A 16,739-nucleotide genomic window follows, 5' to 3' on the forward strand; every position below is an offset into this window, starting at 1 on the left:
TCTAGCCCCCCGGTACTGGAATCCCCTCCTTATATAGATGCGCCAGTGCACACATTTCCTAGCCTTCAGAAAACTTCTGAAAACTGAATTGTTCTAGTCTACCTCGGTATGGGCTCAAGCAGTCTCAGTGCAGAGATACCCCGCACGGGGTGATGCAGGCGCCATATAAGTCACATAAATAAATACAAATTAATGTATATGTGATATTCCTCTCAGTGCTTGCTTTTGTAAACTTCACAACACTCTAAATACAGATTTGTAATGTAATTTGTAATATGAATTATATATAATATCCTGCTCTCTCCATCCATGGCTTTTACATTCTATGTATTAGTCTTTTCTAGACCCTTCTCTTTCATTCTTTCTCTTCTTTATTCTTTTACTCTGCCCTCTCCATTTTTCATTCAATCTATTGTTCTCTCTGTAATTTTTTTCTTTCTTTCTCTCTCTTTCTTCTTTGCTCCACTTCTCTTTCTCGCTCTCTCTTTTTCTTTCTCTGTCACTATACCTCGTCTTTGCCTTTCCTCCCTCTATTTTTCAATTCTTCCCTTTTTCATTCTATCATTCTTTCTCTCATTCCCATTCTGTTCTCTCCCTCTGTCACACTCTTGCTTTCTCGCTCTTGTTATTTTACCAATTCTCTTTCTTTCTCTCCCTCCTCTCTCTCTCTCTCTGTCTCTCTCTCTCTTTCCGTTTATGCTGTCATCTCTCACTCCCTGTTTCACTCATTCAGGCTCTGCCTCCCTCTCTTGTTCTCTCTCTTATCTCTTTCTGTGTCTTGGCCTTCTGTATCTCAAGTTCTCACTCCCTCTATTGTGTCTCTTGTGTACTGTGATTCCCTTTCTTCTTCCCTATCTTGGTGTCTGTTCTCCTCTTTCTCTTGCTCCATCTCGATCTTCCCTGTCCTCTCTCCCTCTCTCTTCTTCTCTCTCTTTCTCTCTCCATCCGTCATTCTTGCGCACTCTCCCTTTCTCTCATTCTTTCACTTCCTCTTATGGTCTCATCCTCTCTTTCTCATCTCTCTCCTGCTCACCGTTTTTGTCTCTCTCATCCCCTCTCTATCTGGCAGGCTCTCTTTAACTTTCTCAGGCTCTTTCATCCTCTCTTTCTCTCACCCTGCTTCCATGTGATTACGTGAAATTGATAAGAAGACACTGTACTGGGAGATCTACATAATACATACCCTTATGGTTTGAAATGTAAGTAAACTTTGTATTTTTCTCTGCTTCTTTGCAGTTGATTCAGATGATGTTCGCCTCTCTAATGCTGCGGATCCTTGTGCTGGGGCTGTGCTGGTGTCTATAAATGGCTCTGTAGGAACAATTTGTGACTTGTATTGGGATATGAATGATGCAGCTGTGGTCTGTAGACAGCTGCGGTGCGGAGCGCCGATCTCAGCGCCTGGAGGGTCTGTCTTTGGAGCCTTACGAAACATGTTTCCTAGAATATCCAATGTGGGCTGCAGAGGAGATGAGTCCAGCATTTTAAAGTGTTCCTATAGCTCCCAACCACAAGCATCTTGTTCCCAAAGAAGGGATGCGTCCGTACACTGCACAGGTAAGAAAATGCGTCAGATCCTACCAGGTAATTTCGACAAATCAGACGTTTATCCAAATATAGGTGAAATTCTATGGTAGTAAATTGTGACAACCAGGCAGCTTCCTCGTGCTTCTTTCCTCTTCCTTTTTTGTACAGTGCTAGTTTGTGACATTTGTGTTTCTTGGGTCTGTTTACACAAACTCTTCACTCCCTCCCACTTCATGAATTCTAACCAGAAGGAGAGTCCTTTGGTTGAGGCAATAAAGATCTAGCTCTCCCGGCTACTGTTCTTGCATTTTGTGCCCTCATGGAACATGGCGTTTTTCTAAAAACCTTATTGCAAAACTCTGATTTTGCAGACTAGATGATAATTACCACTGTTGACGGGGCATTAGATTGATACTGCCAGAGACAGTGGCCAGTTTCATCCCAGCTTGTGTCAGTCTCCTGTGCAACTCCCAGTCATCCATGCCTCTGTGTATCATCTCCACTCTCCCTGATGAAGGAGTTATATCAACCCTGATGGATCTAGGTCTGAATGCTTCCACCTCCTTTCCCTCTTCCTGCCTCCACATCCAGTCATATCTTTATGATATGTAGGGCCCGATGTAGGTAATCTCGATTTACCTACTCTTAAATACCGAATCATACCGATTCGGTATTTAAGAGTAGGTAAATTGGAAGTAGGCAGATGTAGGTAATTTTTCTTTTTCAATTACCGAATCTGTAAGATTCGGTATTTACCGATTTGGTAATTACCGAATCGGTATTTGCCATTGATTCCTATGGGCCTTGAAACCCATAGGAATCAATGGCAAATACAGATTCGGTAAAAATACCGAATCTGTAAATACATGCGCCCTACATTGGAAAAGGCATTTACCGGTCGGTAACGGCCGAATTCGGCCGTTACCGACCGGTAAATGCCTACCTACATCGGGCCCCTAGTCTTTTATTTAAGATTGATCAGCTTTTCGAAATGCTACCTTTATTAAAGAACTTTTTATGTATCTCAACTTAGATATTTAATCTAACAACGAAATATGGGTAATCGATTCTACATCAGACCTTTGCATAGACCTTTCACCAGAGGGCTCCTCAATCTTTCAAAATCAAAGCTCTGACAAAAATGGAGGGGTCTTGCCTTTATAATTAAAACCGATTTGAATAATGTGAATATATTTCCATCTGCAGAGCCACATTTGAAGTAAGTAACAATAGGGAATATTACTTGGAGTGGGCGTCTCCTACCGCAAGGAATATTAACACTACCTCTCAGAGTGAAAACCAAAGCAACGACACTAACCTGCGCTCAGCCCCCTTGTAGCTTTGGCACCGGGCATGAAGCTCAAGTTAGGGCAATGTATACAGTATGTTTGCAGTATCAAAACAGTGATATAGTCAAAAAGAACAAAGAAAATAATGTCCAAACTTAATGTGAACAATAGAGTAGACATTAGGAAAAAGAATGTCATCATTACAACAATAATCCAATAAGGTGAACCATTGAAACCAGAGGCTCCAAACACAAGGTCAGATACAACCAGAGGGACAACCCCGTCAAGAGCTCTATGATCCGATTTAGAGCCCAAGTTAGAGTTTGGTGGATGGAGATCCCATCTGCCTGATCACAAGTATCGTTGGATTTAATGCAGTTGTAATTAGGTGCATTGAATGTCTGCTACGATTGAGACAGAGTAACTCATCCACCAAACTCTTAGTCAGGGTCCTGGCTTGCGGAATGAAATTAGAAACTAGCATTCGACTTTATCCGGAGAGATCTCACTACTGCTGAACAACTTAGATCTTTTGTCCTGTGTATGCCACAAGCATGTATCCAATGTGGGCCTTAGGATTCAGAAACCTTCCTGTTGAGGGCCCGCTGACAGGATTTGTTGCTGCCGAAAAGTTAAAAGTGGGAGGACTCTGTTTTTTTCAGCAAGCAAGACAATCAGGAAAATGTGGTCCTTCAGCTTGTTGTGTAGGTCAGCAAACTCACCATTGAAGCCTACTTCTTTGCCATGTAATGTGAAAGAGCAGGTGCAGACCTTGAGGGCTCATTACCGGTTGGACTGGAGGCTGACAACCAGGTGTCATCTCTGGTTACTCCCTTGGTGGGGTTTGTGGATCAATCTGAATTGTAGTCTTTCTCACTGTGGCAGATTGTCCATTTGACAAAGGAAAGATCAGAGAGGAGAGCACTTCAAATGGGGTTGAAACCCACAACTTGATTTTCAAAGGCTCTGACACAAAACTACATATGTGTCAAGATTGGGACAAATATGGTCCTTAAATATTACCGTTCATCAACCATGAAAACACCTCAATTTCTATGTGGAACAAGGACTATGAACCAAGATCTGCGTGTCTCTCTTGTGGCTACGGGGCCATCCTTTAGGAAGTGATGACCACTTGCCTTGAACCTGGAGCAGGAACCTTTTGCCTGCCAAGACCACTGAATCCTGCGAGAAGGAGGAGAGCACCCGGGAAGCAAGACCCAGCAGAAATCTTGGTACAGGTAGTGCTGGGCAATCTTTGAGATGTGTGATTTGGTTGTAGTCAGAAGTATAGTCCACATGCCAAAGTTGGCAGCCCCATGTGTAAAGGAGGGATCCACCTGAAGTGCAGGCCTTTGTCCGTGTGTGCACTAATGTCAACAACTGTGGCACCACTCCTACCAAGCTACTGACTTGAGACCCTCACAAGTGAGTCGCCACACTTCAGAAAACTTGATTGATTGAAGCCATAGCAAACTCTGCTCTGCTTCAACTAAGCGAGGCCATGTCAAGTGCTCCTGCTTACTCAAAGCATAGCAGAATTGCTTTATGGCAGAGGGAGCTGCAAATACAGCAGCTCCCTCTGTCCAAAAGCAATGCCGGCTCCCACAGTACATAAAGAGCCAGCAGGCACACCATGGGCCTTCAGCTTCCCTCCGTGGTCCCCTATGTGAAAAACTGGGGGCTCTGGGTAGAACCAGGTCACAGAGTATGGTGGACAGGCCCTCGAGGATGGGGTCCCTGGAATACAAACGAGTCTGGGAGTAGGACCATGCGGCTTCCCTCCCATGTTTAAAAAAAGGAATACCCTGGGGGATGGGGTCCCGGGGCCAAAAGCAGCCTGGGAAAGGGGTCTCACATGGCCTCATCCCATAATAATAAAATAAAGAAAAGAAAAAGCTACCAGCATGGTGCAAGAGGCCCAGCTCCCTGTCTGCACCACTCTGCAATCACGCCTACTGGCACGCTTCTGGGGGATAAAGTCCCCTTGGCTGGTAGACGTCCTTGGGGGCCACAAAGACCTCCTGTTACTTCCAGTAAGTCCCACACAGTGGGATTAATGAGAGGTGTGCAAAGGAGACACCCTCTTTCTCATCCACTGTACAAACCTGCCTTTTGGTGCACTGCTGAGTGGGGAGGACGTCTCCATGCACGCTGGTGGTTTTGTGGGGGCCCAGAAGCCCTCCTGTTACCTCCAGTAAGATTGGTACATCAGGATTCCTAAGAGTTGGCTGGCAGTCCTGCCCCATTTGTCCATCACTCTGCAACATGATTACTAGCTAAAAAAACTGAGACATTCACTGAAAAAAAAAACTGTACAGGGAAGTTATAGTTAGGAAATAGATTTTTAAAAACCTTGGAAATTAAAAAAATAAAAGTTAAAGAGACATTATATTTAGACTCAGATTTCTCTATTACAAAACTATTGAAATGTGTCAGTTAGAGTTGCCTGAGCTAACTATGATTTATGCCCCCACAATGCCCTGCCTAAAAATATAAACATTACTGATGACATGATCAGTGACATCACTGATGACATCTCAAATGAAAACACTGATGACATCACTGATGAAACCACTCAGTCGCTGTAAGTATTTCGTACGAGTTTATGATTGTTGAACATATATACTAAGGTACTACAAAAGTTAAATTAAAAATACTCACCCACTCAGAGACTACTCACAGACCCTTGCATACACTCAAAGAGCTACTCAGACACTAACTCAGTCACTTACTGATCTACTCAGAGGGTGACACACCCACTCATAGACTCACAGACTCACTTAGATATTCACAGAGGCCCTAACATGCCCACTCTCAGACTTTTGCACCCACTCACAGACCCATTCACACCTCACAAGCATATCCGATCAGATACACATGCATCTACTCACAAAGCTACTCAAAAACTGATACACATACTCACAGACCCACTCAAACACTGACACACCCAGTCATAGACCCATTCACTCATGCACCACTCAGAGACTCACTCAGAGACTCCTGCATTCAGTCAGATACCCACTCACACTTATGCACCCATTTGCACACACAGTTTGACAGACATTAAAAAACTATTTACAAAATCTTTGCAACATATACAGATGTAAAATTAGAGTTATACATCTATACATCTAAAATGTGTTTTTGTACCTTAAATATATGCTTTTAGTTTGTGGATCTGCAGCGGGAATATTATTTAGTATTGTCAATAGGGTCGCTCTATAGAGAGCCTTTATAATCATTCTGCGTATGCGGGAGCTACACATACGACCATATGAAGAGTTTCTGGTTGCATACAAACACACTGATGTCTTCATCTGTACATTCCATGATTGTTGAAACCTAGATTGTTGTTGTAGCTAGAGCCCATGCTATGTTCTCTGAGTAATGTAGAAACAGCTTTATTAATGCTTTCTGGCTTTGTCAATCTGTGGACAGAAATGTGTAATATGTAACTCTGTAGCTTTAATAGAATAGTAAGAACATCATTAGCTATGTCACCTTATGTTGACATGGCAATGTTCTAATTCCAGTCAGTTGATGTCTGCTGGCATTGTATGTGGATGGGATCTTTTATTCCTGGATTAAACTTTATTTTATGAACCATTCCTCATCTTGGATTTATTGGAAAATACTTCAAAATAGTTTGACCAATTCCATATCTGCGTTTTGCATATGTTGGAATACACCAGGACAGTGCCAGGCGAATGTGTCAATAATTGGCCAAAGGCTTCTTGCATTGCTCTTTCCAAACCAACCCCTGTAACAGTGCCTGGGCCATTGCTACCACATTTAACTAATAATAAGGGTAATAAAGGGTTAGAATAAAGTAACTAATGAGAAATAGTATAACAATATGAAAAAAGCTGAAGGTAATGTTTTAATTTGATAAGTGCATGTGTATCAGTAGAAAAAGAGAGTTAACAATTGTCATTACTGGTTCTTTTTTAAAGACAGCAGTAGTCATCATTTTCTGTGAGTAGAACATTGTATATCAGTGGAATTATAGCAGTATTTGTAGTGTTCAACAAGAATCTATTGATGTAATGAGAAATTTTCTACGTCAGTTTTCATGCAGAACATTTAGGGAATAAGTGTCATTTTGCAGGGTTTAGATCCATTCACTAGCATCTCCATCCAAGAAAGTATGTCAAAGTGTTTTTCATCATTTAAGAATGTTAGCTTTTCATCACTCTGAAATGTGGAAGTTAGTTAGGAGACTTTACTAAAAATATTTTTTAAATCATCTTTTTATTAACACCTTGGTTGCTAAGGGGTTTTCCCGTCCGGTGCTGCATTATGAAAATTCCCATTGTTCATGACAAGGTCAACTCGACATAAGCACAGCCCAGGTAAAACCCATGACGAGTTGACCTTGTCATGAGCACTGAAGAGGTTAACAATAATAAGACATAACACTTTACAAAGAACCGACCAGAGTACGTAGGGTGTCTGCCGATATTTACAGTGAGAACTTAGACCTCCACTAGCAATAGTTTAACAGAATACAAATATAAAGACTGGGTTTAGGTGTCCTCCGGCTCCACGTTGTCGGGATTTACAGCTGGTGGGGTGCAGATATCACCCCTGAAGGCATTCCAAGCTCCCCAGACTTTGCCCCACTTGCGAGATCGGCCCTTTGACACATACACAGATCTCTCCCGAAACATACACCAGTCGAGGTCTTCCATCCATTCCCCAACCCGAGGCGCTTGAGTCGCTCCCCAGAGCTGTGCTATATTACATTTAGCTATCACATAAGCAGGGGTGACCCAAAGTTTGCCATGAATCGAGAGATCGGAGGGCTCCCAAACATTCAACAAACAACGGTGCGCCTACACCTGAATCCGCAATCCCCAGACTTCACTCATCTTCAGATATATCCTGGTCCAGAAGTCACGGACCCGCTCACACTTCCATATGATATGGAGGAACGTGCCACGCATTCCACACCCTCTCCGACAGTCCCCAGATGTGGCCAACCCCATCTTCAACAAACTAGGGCCTGTAGTGTAAGAGCAGTGAAGAATCCGCAGCTGGACCAAGCGGAGTCTCATCGGGAACGCCACTACTCTAGGGGAAGAGACCGCCTCCCTCCAATCTTCCTCATCTAGGACCAAGCCGTCTGCTACCCACTGCTCCCTTAGTCACACCAGGGAGTCCCCGGAGTGATTAATAAGTTTCCGGTAGGTTAGTGATATCGCCTTGGTGGGTAAATAACCATCAAGCAATCTATCCTCCAACGGAGAGGCCACTGGTGGCGTTACACCACTGGGAACCACAGCATAAATGGCGTGTCTGACTTGGAGGTATCTAAACCGTTGAGCTTCATGCAGCTGATACTTGGCCTGTAGGTCCTCAAACGGTAATACCCTATCCTTACCCCACACATCTCGCACTTGAATGATCCCAATCAGATCCCACCGGTCAAACCCTTTTGTCTTCCAAGGAGTACCCAACTTCTCCGAGCTCCATAAAGGCGTTGCTAACGTTATTTGCCCCTTCCATTTGAGGGCCTTGTTGGCCTCCTGCCATATCCTTGTCGCCGTCAATGGAGGACCCACCAATGGGAACCGACCGCACCTCACATACAAGCGTATACTCGCCACCGGGTACCTGGCCACGAATCATAGCGTAACCCGGGTCATCCGGTGAGCCATAAATGGCATGATTGATAGGAGTCAGTTGAGACGCCCACTAATATTTCCTGATATTAGGAAGACCAATGCCTCCATCATACCAGGGCAACATCAGTTTTGATAAGGCAATACGCGGTCTCCCCACCCACAACAAGCCGCGCTGCAGAGACTCCACTTCGTTGAAGTAGGACGGAGGCAGAAGGTCGAAGGAGTTTTGTAAAGCGTAAAGAAAGCGCAGAAAGGCCATCATCTTGAAAAGAACCGCTCGTCCCAACATTGAGATCGTCAGTTCCTTCCATCTGGCGACATCACCTCACAATCTGGCCAATGGGGGAAGTAGATTCAGGCTAAAGCGCACCTTGGGATCTTTTGAAATATGGATCCCCAGGTAGCAAAAACTAATCAATTCTATCTTTACCGGGCAGCTCTCCGGCACCTTGGGTGGATCACCGCTTAACACAAAAAGGACCGATTTCGCCCAGTAAATGGCGAAGCCGGAGAACCTACCAAACATGGCGAGGATATCCATAAAGACCACCAGAGAGCTGCGGGGTGAGGTCAAATACAGCAGAATGTCGTCTGGGTAAAGCGAGATTTGGTCCTCCCACTCCGGTGTCCAGCGCAGTCTCTAATCGAGCGGTCCCATCGGACCCAAGAGGCGAGTGGTTCTAGTGCTAAGGCGCACAATAATGGTGAGAGGGGAAAGTCACAAGATTTGTGGTTGTTAACGACTACACGTGAAAGGGGAGCAGAGAAGACCAGGCGAACCGACCCAACAAATACGGGGCCAAACCCCAACTTCTCCAATACCGCAAAGAGGTACGGCCACTCCACTCTATCAAAGGCCATCGTGGCATCTAGGGACAACAACACAGCAGGTTCGTGGATACGGGAAGCTCCCGCCAGGATCCTGTGGAGCCGTCGAAGATTGAGGGCGGCTTAAAGCCGGACTGATCCGGATGCACCAGTGTCATGATGACCTCCACCAGGCGGGTGGCAATCAATTTAGCCAAGGTTCCACATTTAACAGGGAAATCGGACGATACGAAGAGCACTCTGAGCGAGGTATGCCTTCCTTATGAATAAGTACGATATTAGCTATTCGTTGATCATACGGTAATTCACCATGATCCCTGCTCTCGAGGTACATGTCTTTCAGATACGGAGACATACGGTCGGCATGAAGTTTAAACAATTCAATGGGGAGACCGTTTGGGCCCGATGCCTTGCCGGAACGAACCACCCTAAAGGCTATCGCTACCTCGTCATTTGTGATATCGGAATACCAAAAATCTCTATGCTCAGTCGATAGCACCGGCATCGGAATGTCACGGATCATGTCGGCATTTTCTCCCAGGAGTGGCATAAACCTCTTCAAAATAACGGGTGAATTCAACCACTATTAATTGAGGGTCCGACGAGACCGTCGCACCCGCAATACGCAGCTCTGGTACCAGTCGAGATCCCCAATCACCCTTTTCCAACCACGCTATCAACTTCCCGGCTTTGTCACCATGTTCATACATTCTACTCTGTGCGGTGGCGTATTGCATTTTCGCTATATCACGTGCCAGGGTCTTGTACTCATTCCGGAGCAAACCAAGGCGTTGCCCCGCCCAAGGGTCCCCCATCGGAAGAGACAGCAGCCTCCAAAGCCAATAACTCTGCCTCCACTCTATCTACCTCCGCCCTGTTCTTTTTCCTCTGCCCAGAAACAAGGGATAGGACCTCCCCCCTTGCGACTGTTTTGTAGGCCTCCCACAGAGAACACTTTGATGTAACCGAACCCATGTTCTCCCTGAAATATTGGTCTGTAGTACGTACCTATTCCTTCCTAAAAGAGGGGTCTTTCAAACGCCACGAGTTAATGGGTGCCACTCTACCTACATCTCCCTGTCCTATCCTTAATCCAAGCTATAACGGTGAATGGTCAGACACCCCCCGCACCAAGTGAGTCACTTCCTGAACAAAGGCCGCTTGAGACGCCGGCACCAACACATAGTCTATCCTGGAAAGGGAGTGATGCGCTGCCGAGGCGTGCATATAGCTAATATCACTGGGAAGCCAAAGGTCCCATCCATCCAGCAGACCAGAAGTGGAAGTAAAATCTGCTAGCCGTCTACGGGAGGGCAACAACACATGGGAGGGATACCTATCTAGCACACCATCTAATACTGCATTGAAGTCCCCACCCAGCACCATAGTCCCAATGGGCAAAGTCAAAAACACACGGCTCAAATCACGGAAGGTATCAACCTGCAATGCTGGGGGAACATATATAGACAGAAGGTTGACAGTCCTACCCTCCCATAGCCCTGAGATTCCAACATATCGGACCCTGTTGTCAGACCAAGTAGACTGGATGGTGAGGGGAAAGGAGTTCTTGACCAAAATTCCCACTCCTCTCGAGCCAGACATAAAGCCAGCGTGGGCCAATAGTTTGTAGCCCCCTCTATGAAGTGCCATACAGCACTTACTCGTGAGATGGGCTTCCTGCAGTAGCACCACGTCGGGCGAATGTCTTCTAATCAGTAGACTCACCATAGTACGTTTGATCTTATCACCCAGGCCATTCACATTCCAACTGAGAACGGAAAACCCCAAACCCAAACTAGCGGTGGCCATTCCTATCTAGAAAAAAGTACAGGATAACCTTAGGCACCCATCGCAAACTCTGCTCACAAAGAACAGACAACCTAACAAACAAACCCTCCCAAACAAAGTCCCCCTAAAACCTCCTCCCTGCACCCCTGCATGTACCAATCGCACATCCCCAACTCGCAGTGTGCCTGTCACCCCAACTAACTACGAATATCTAAATGTAGAAAACGGAGGAGGACCTTACAACAGGCCGCCCGCCCCTCCACCCCGAACCAACCATTGTTCCCCTTTTCAGTCACGCATAAAAGTAAAATTCACAGATAATAGTTCAGGAGGGAAAAACGAATGTAACCCCAACCAGCGCCCCCATGTCATCTGTCATGAGTAGTATAGTGTTACAATAAGTTATTGTTCCTCCTCATCTGTCCGGGCCCGATCCGCCAGGTCCGAGCCCACGATTCGGTCCAGCCAGTCCACAGCGACCTCAGGATTGTCAAAGAACCAAGTTTTCCCCTAATGTTCAATCCGAAGACGGGCAGGAAATATTATTGAGTATTTCATCTCTCGGTCCCTCAATCGACGCTTGATGGCCATAAAGCTTTTTAATTAATTGTGGTTTTGTAATGCGCTAGAATCGACTCCCGAAGGGGTATCTCTGCACAGTAGACCGCTGGGGAACACGTCCTGGCTTTCCCTGTGAGATGGACCCTACTGGGTATCCCCAAGGTGAAACCAGGCATCCCCGGCGTATATGAGGGGCCGTTGTGGAGATGAGGCAAGCTAATGCCCAGAGTTGCTGAATGTGATCCCTGGTTAGAGTAGTCACCGAGATGAGAATTATCAAGTCTGCTGACCCTGGTCCACAACCCTGCTGCGCCGGGAATTGAACCCTGACCCCGGGCCGTCCTCTGCTCTTGGGTCTGCCGCCTCTAACCAGTGAGCCACACCACTCCACTCTGTCACTCTCTCTGCACCAGCTGGGTGAAGTCTGGGAAAAACGATAGTGATGCGTTCTCGTAGGCCAACAGGCCCGTTGATCTTGCAGTTTGCAGGATCGCATCGCGGTCTCGAAAGTTCAGGACTCTGGCTATCATGGGACAGGGAGGAGCCCCCGTTTTTGGACGGCCACCAGGAACTCTGTGGGCCCTTTCGTTCGTAAAAAATTTACTGAGGCCCTTGGGCTTAAGATGTTGCATGAGGAGTTCCTCCACAAAGAGATCCGGTGTCTGCCCTTCTGACCTCTCCGGTAGTCCCAGTATACGGACGTTATTGCGGGGAGCCCGTCCTTCATAATCATCCAGCTTTCGATCAAATTGCGTCCGGGCCGCCCTTAGGTCACGCACCTCCTTCTGTAGCTCCGCATCCTCGATGAGGCTTGTTGTCTTGATCTCCAAGCCCTTAACCTTCTCCGCCGTTTTGGTCAGATCCGCACATATGAGGCCCACCTCGATCGACACTGAGTCCAATTTTGTGTCCATTTTATCCAGGGATGAGTGGACCCCGGTGATTGCCGCCATTTGATCTTTCATTGTGGGGTCATCCACGACCAAGTCAACGTCCCGACTGCCAGTTGGAGAATGCCTGGCCTCCACCGGGGACCCCTTGCAAAGGGCATATTTGTCTATTTTATTGGATTGGACCTGCCTAGTAGTTTTCGATGTTTTCGACTGGGGTTTCTCGGAGTCTCCTTTCGACGCCATCGTCACAACCGATAAGGTCTCTGCCACTTCTTCAGAGGCGTGACCCTAAGCCAATGTAGACGAGATCAGGGCATCCAATCGAGACTCTCCCAGGATAGGCAGGAACCGATCGGCCGCTTCCGGTCCCCGCGGCCGATGTTGTTGCACTACACCTCGGACCCCAATAAATTCAGGGTCCCGGCTTTCACTTCTGTAGGCCTCAGAATTGCAGACAATGATATTTAGCCACCAAAACGTCCAAAGGAGCCAGAATTTCACCTAGTGACTCAGCCGCTGGTCCCCCACCTGATGGTAGGGACGGGTGACAGGATAGTATGCCGGATGGCTAGTCAGGATGCGGTGGCCGGCGGAGCCGAGACTCAAGGGGCCATCTTGGTCGCTGGCGCGGCTCCTCCCCCGTGAGACTTTACTAAATTAAAACTTCTGCACTATATTTGGGAGAAATGAATACAGCTCTTTTGCATGGTAGCGTAGTACATGTAGAAAAAGTTTGTGATGATGTTAAGTATTGTTTATTTATGATTGAGGTGGAGTGTACGGAAAGTGGATTTTTGTTATCTGCAGCTGTAGTAGAAGAGGATCAAGAGACTACTATTGATAACTTTGTAGGAGAGATTACAAATATGGCATAGCGTCCTCTGAAAAATCAAACTGTGTTTGTATTTGTTGTCGATGCACTCACTACAAAAGTCAAACTAGGAATGTTGTTTTTTATTTAAAAATGAAAAAAGAACAATTGTAAGGGGCAACAATTTGCTCTTTATTTATATGTAGAAAAATGATTTGAATATCTGTTCATTAATTTATATGTGAGTACTATTACAACTAGAGAAAACAAAAGGTCAGTTAAAGCAGTACAACTAAGAGTTGGTACCTATCCCTCAAGAACAAGCAGATTTAAATGTTTACGAGTCTCTTCTGAACCAATGTGAACACCCATTGTAGAGCTGTCGTTCATATGGAGCCTAAAACAGGAAAGGCACCACAAAGTGACCTTCAAAAAAACCTAAAAGTAAGAGTTGTGTATTTACCTTTAGATTTTAATCAGAATAATTAAACTCTTAATGTACACAGGGAGGATAACAAACCATTTGTCATTTTAGTAAATGGTGTGCCTAAAAAGTATATAATCATTTGGCAAGAGATAGTAGATATTAGTAAAGTAAAAAATGCAACATTATACCTGGTACAAAATAATGTTTTATATAAGAATGTTGATGTTGTTGAAGATGCAACATTTACAGGATGAAACATTATCATCAAGTAGGCACTTTGAAAAAGTAGATCGATCCAGATCAGAAGAGATTTATCAACACTACAGCATCTATTCTCTATATTCACAAGAAGTGATTGGTGATGCCACTGGATTCATTCAATTGAAGCAAGCAAAAGGAACCAGATGGGCAGCAGAAGGGGCTGGGCTTGATGTGATCCTAAGAGACCATTGGGAGATCTCATATAAAAGAAGTGATCAGACCAGATGAATGGAAGCAATGTACTTCAGTATTAAAATCTCCCCCACTTTCGCTGTGGCAGGACTACTGGTCTACAGGCCCCTAGATTCTGAGCCGTCTGAGCTGTTGGAGATGTGCGATTTTAATGTCCATATGGACAATGTTAACTGTCCTTTAGCCTCTCAGCTGTCCGACTAGTTAATGGGATTAAACCTTACAAAAATGGTTGTTTTTCCCACTCACAAATCCGGTCATCTACTTCACCTTATCTTTACCAACGTCCCAACTCACATGGTCAGATCACAGCTTAATACCTTTCACTCTCTCTGGTCCAAGATGTAGAGATCCAGTGAAAGCCAAATATAAAGATAAAAGGAATTGGAGGAAAGTCTCACTGAAATCTCAAACACTCCTCTGCTGCTCACAGGGGAACCGAGCAATGATTCTTCCTCTTTTAATGGCTGGGTTACCACAGCTCTTGATAAAGTGTTCCGATCAGGAATGTTATGTTATGTTATGTTATAACAATTTATTATGCGCACAGCGACTCCAGCGAAGGAGCATCCCGGCGCAGGGACACGGAGCAGTCATAACACAACATGGAGATAATACTACAGAAAAGTGCTAAAACAGGGAAGCTAAAATAGGAAGCATTAAGCTGGAGACAGTTACCTGTCAGCCAGCTGGCCACCGCCTTCAGTCCGGACTGAAACTTGGGGGCATCCTGTTCCGCATCCCCGCTGAGAGTAACCGCCAGCTGTGTGTCGTCGGCATATGAGACCATGGTTAGGCCCCACTGCCTTGCGACATCAGCCAGCGGTCTCACGTAGAGATTGAACAGCGTGGGACTCAGCGAGGATCCCTGCGGAACCCCCATGGCCAGAGGCTGGAACCTGGACTTGAAGGGAGGGATGGCAACGCAGAAGGAGCGGTTGTCTAGGAAGGAGCGGAACCATTGCAGCGCCTGGCCACCGATGCCAATCTCCTCGAGCCGCCTAAGGAGGATGCCAATTCAAAAATGATTAGAACCAAACCATCCGCCCCCTTGTTTACAGATGAACTCTGCAAAGAGAAAAGTCTCTGTAGAAAGTTGGAATGGACATGGCGACTAAGAGCTCCTACAAAGCAGCATTAAAACAATTGTAAAAACTCAAATGCCACATTAATAGGGACTTTATGGCTGATCAAATTATAGCCTCAGACAATTCTCTCAAAGATGTTTTTAGGATTGTCCAAGGATTTATCAAGCCAGAGGTCTTGAAATGCATTATTGCACCTTCTGCCGCCTTGTGTGAGGATCTCTCCGGCTTCTTTCAGGATAAAATCCAGGCAATATACTCTGCATTTTCTCCAACAAAAACCTCTACTCTACCCCCACAGAAACCTCATGGCTCAGACACCTGGTGTAAATTTTACCAATTCAGCTCTGAAGCTTCCCTTAAACAACTTGTCAAAATTAAAACGGGATCTCTTACTGATTTATGTCCGGCTATGTTTTTTGCCTCACTCGCCCCATTATTGAACCCCTTACTAAACCCGATGTGGGACGCTTCCTTAAACACAGGCACCTATCCATCTATCTGGAAAACCGCACTAGTACAGTCCATTCTAAAAAAAGTTGATGCTGACCTGACCGAATTAAAAAAAATCAGGTTGATCTCCCTCCTGCCAGCTCTGGCCAAGATATTAGAAATGGAAGTACAGAGACAACAACCTCCTACAGGACTTCCAATATGGATTCAGGGCAGGTTACAGTGCAGAGACAGATCTACTGGAAGTGACAGAAACAATACGAGAAACCTTGGATCATGTAATTACGCAATGTTAGTGCTGCTGGACTTGTCCGCAGCATTTGACACTGTCTTCCACCTGATCCTCCTGGAGAGGCTCGAGCAGATGGGCGTGGGGGGCACCGTTCTAACTTGGTTCCAGTCATTTCTCGAGGGCAGATCCCAGAAAATCTGTCTACGCCCTCATGTATCCTCTGCCCGCCCACTTGTTTTTGGAGTCCCTCCCTTTTTAATATTTATCTTGCCCCAATTGCCTCAATCATTGAGCAACATGGTGTCAAGGTGGTCTCAAACGCTGATGACACCCAGCTGGTGTTTTCTTTCAGGGATCACTATGAAGCAGTTTTTACCAACTTCAAACAGTGTCTGATTAACATCTGTTATGTTATGTTATGTTATTATGGGTCTTCTATAGCGCACGGCTACTCCAAAGTAGTGTCCCAGCGCTTTGTGCTCCAGACCCAGGGAGGAGACAGGTAAAACATAACAACAACGAAAGAGAAGGCAAAACAAAAGGATAAAACTAAAAAAAAAAAAAAAAAACTCTAGCCAGTAAAGAGCCAGGTCTTTAAACCCTTCCTAAAAGCGAGTAAGTTGGATGTGGAACGCAAAGACAAAGGTAAAGAATTCCACAACTGGGGGGCCAGCAGCCAGAAAGACCGTCCTCCAATACGGGCTTTCTTTATACGGGGGACTACTGCGAGTGCCAGTGACTCTGATCTTAAAGATCGTGCCG

The 16,739-nt window shown here is 45.6% G+C and overlaps 1 protein-coding gene across 1 annotated transcript in view; it reads left to right on the forward strand.

Moving 5' to 3' along the window:
• Positions 1-1,204: 1,204 nt before the first annotated feature.
• The window catches only part of LOC147665180 (CD5 antigen-like), a gene marked incomplete at its 5' end in the record, with an annotated part of 268,693 nt that continues 253,158 nt past the window's right edge, over positions 1,205-16,739 (forward strand). Inside the window, one exon of the mRNA XM_086949696.1 lies at positions 1,205-1,557. Coding sequence (XP_086805822.1) covers positions 1,205-1,557 — 353 coding nt within the window. The remainder of the gene's footprint in view (positions 1,558-16,739) is intronic.

This window comes from Lissotriton vulgaris, unplaced genomic scaffold, assembly GCF_964263255.1.
Source record: "Lissotriton vulgaris unplaced genomic scaffold, aLisVul1.2 SCAFFOLD_1691, whole genome shotgun sequence".
In the NCBI taxonomy this organism is placed as follows: Eukaryota; Metazoa; Chordata; class Amphibia; order Caudata; family Salamandridae; genus Lissotriton; species Lissotriton vulgaris.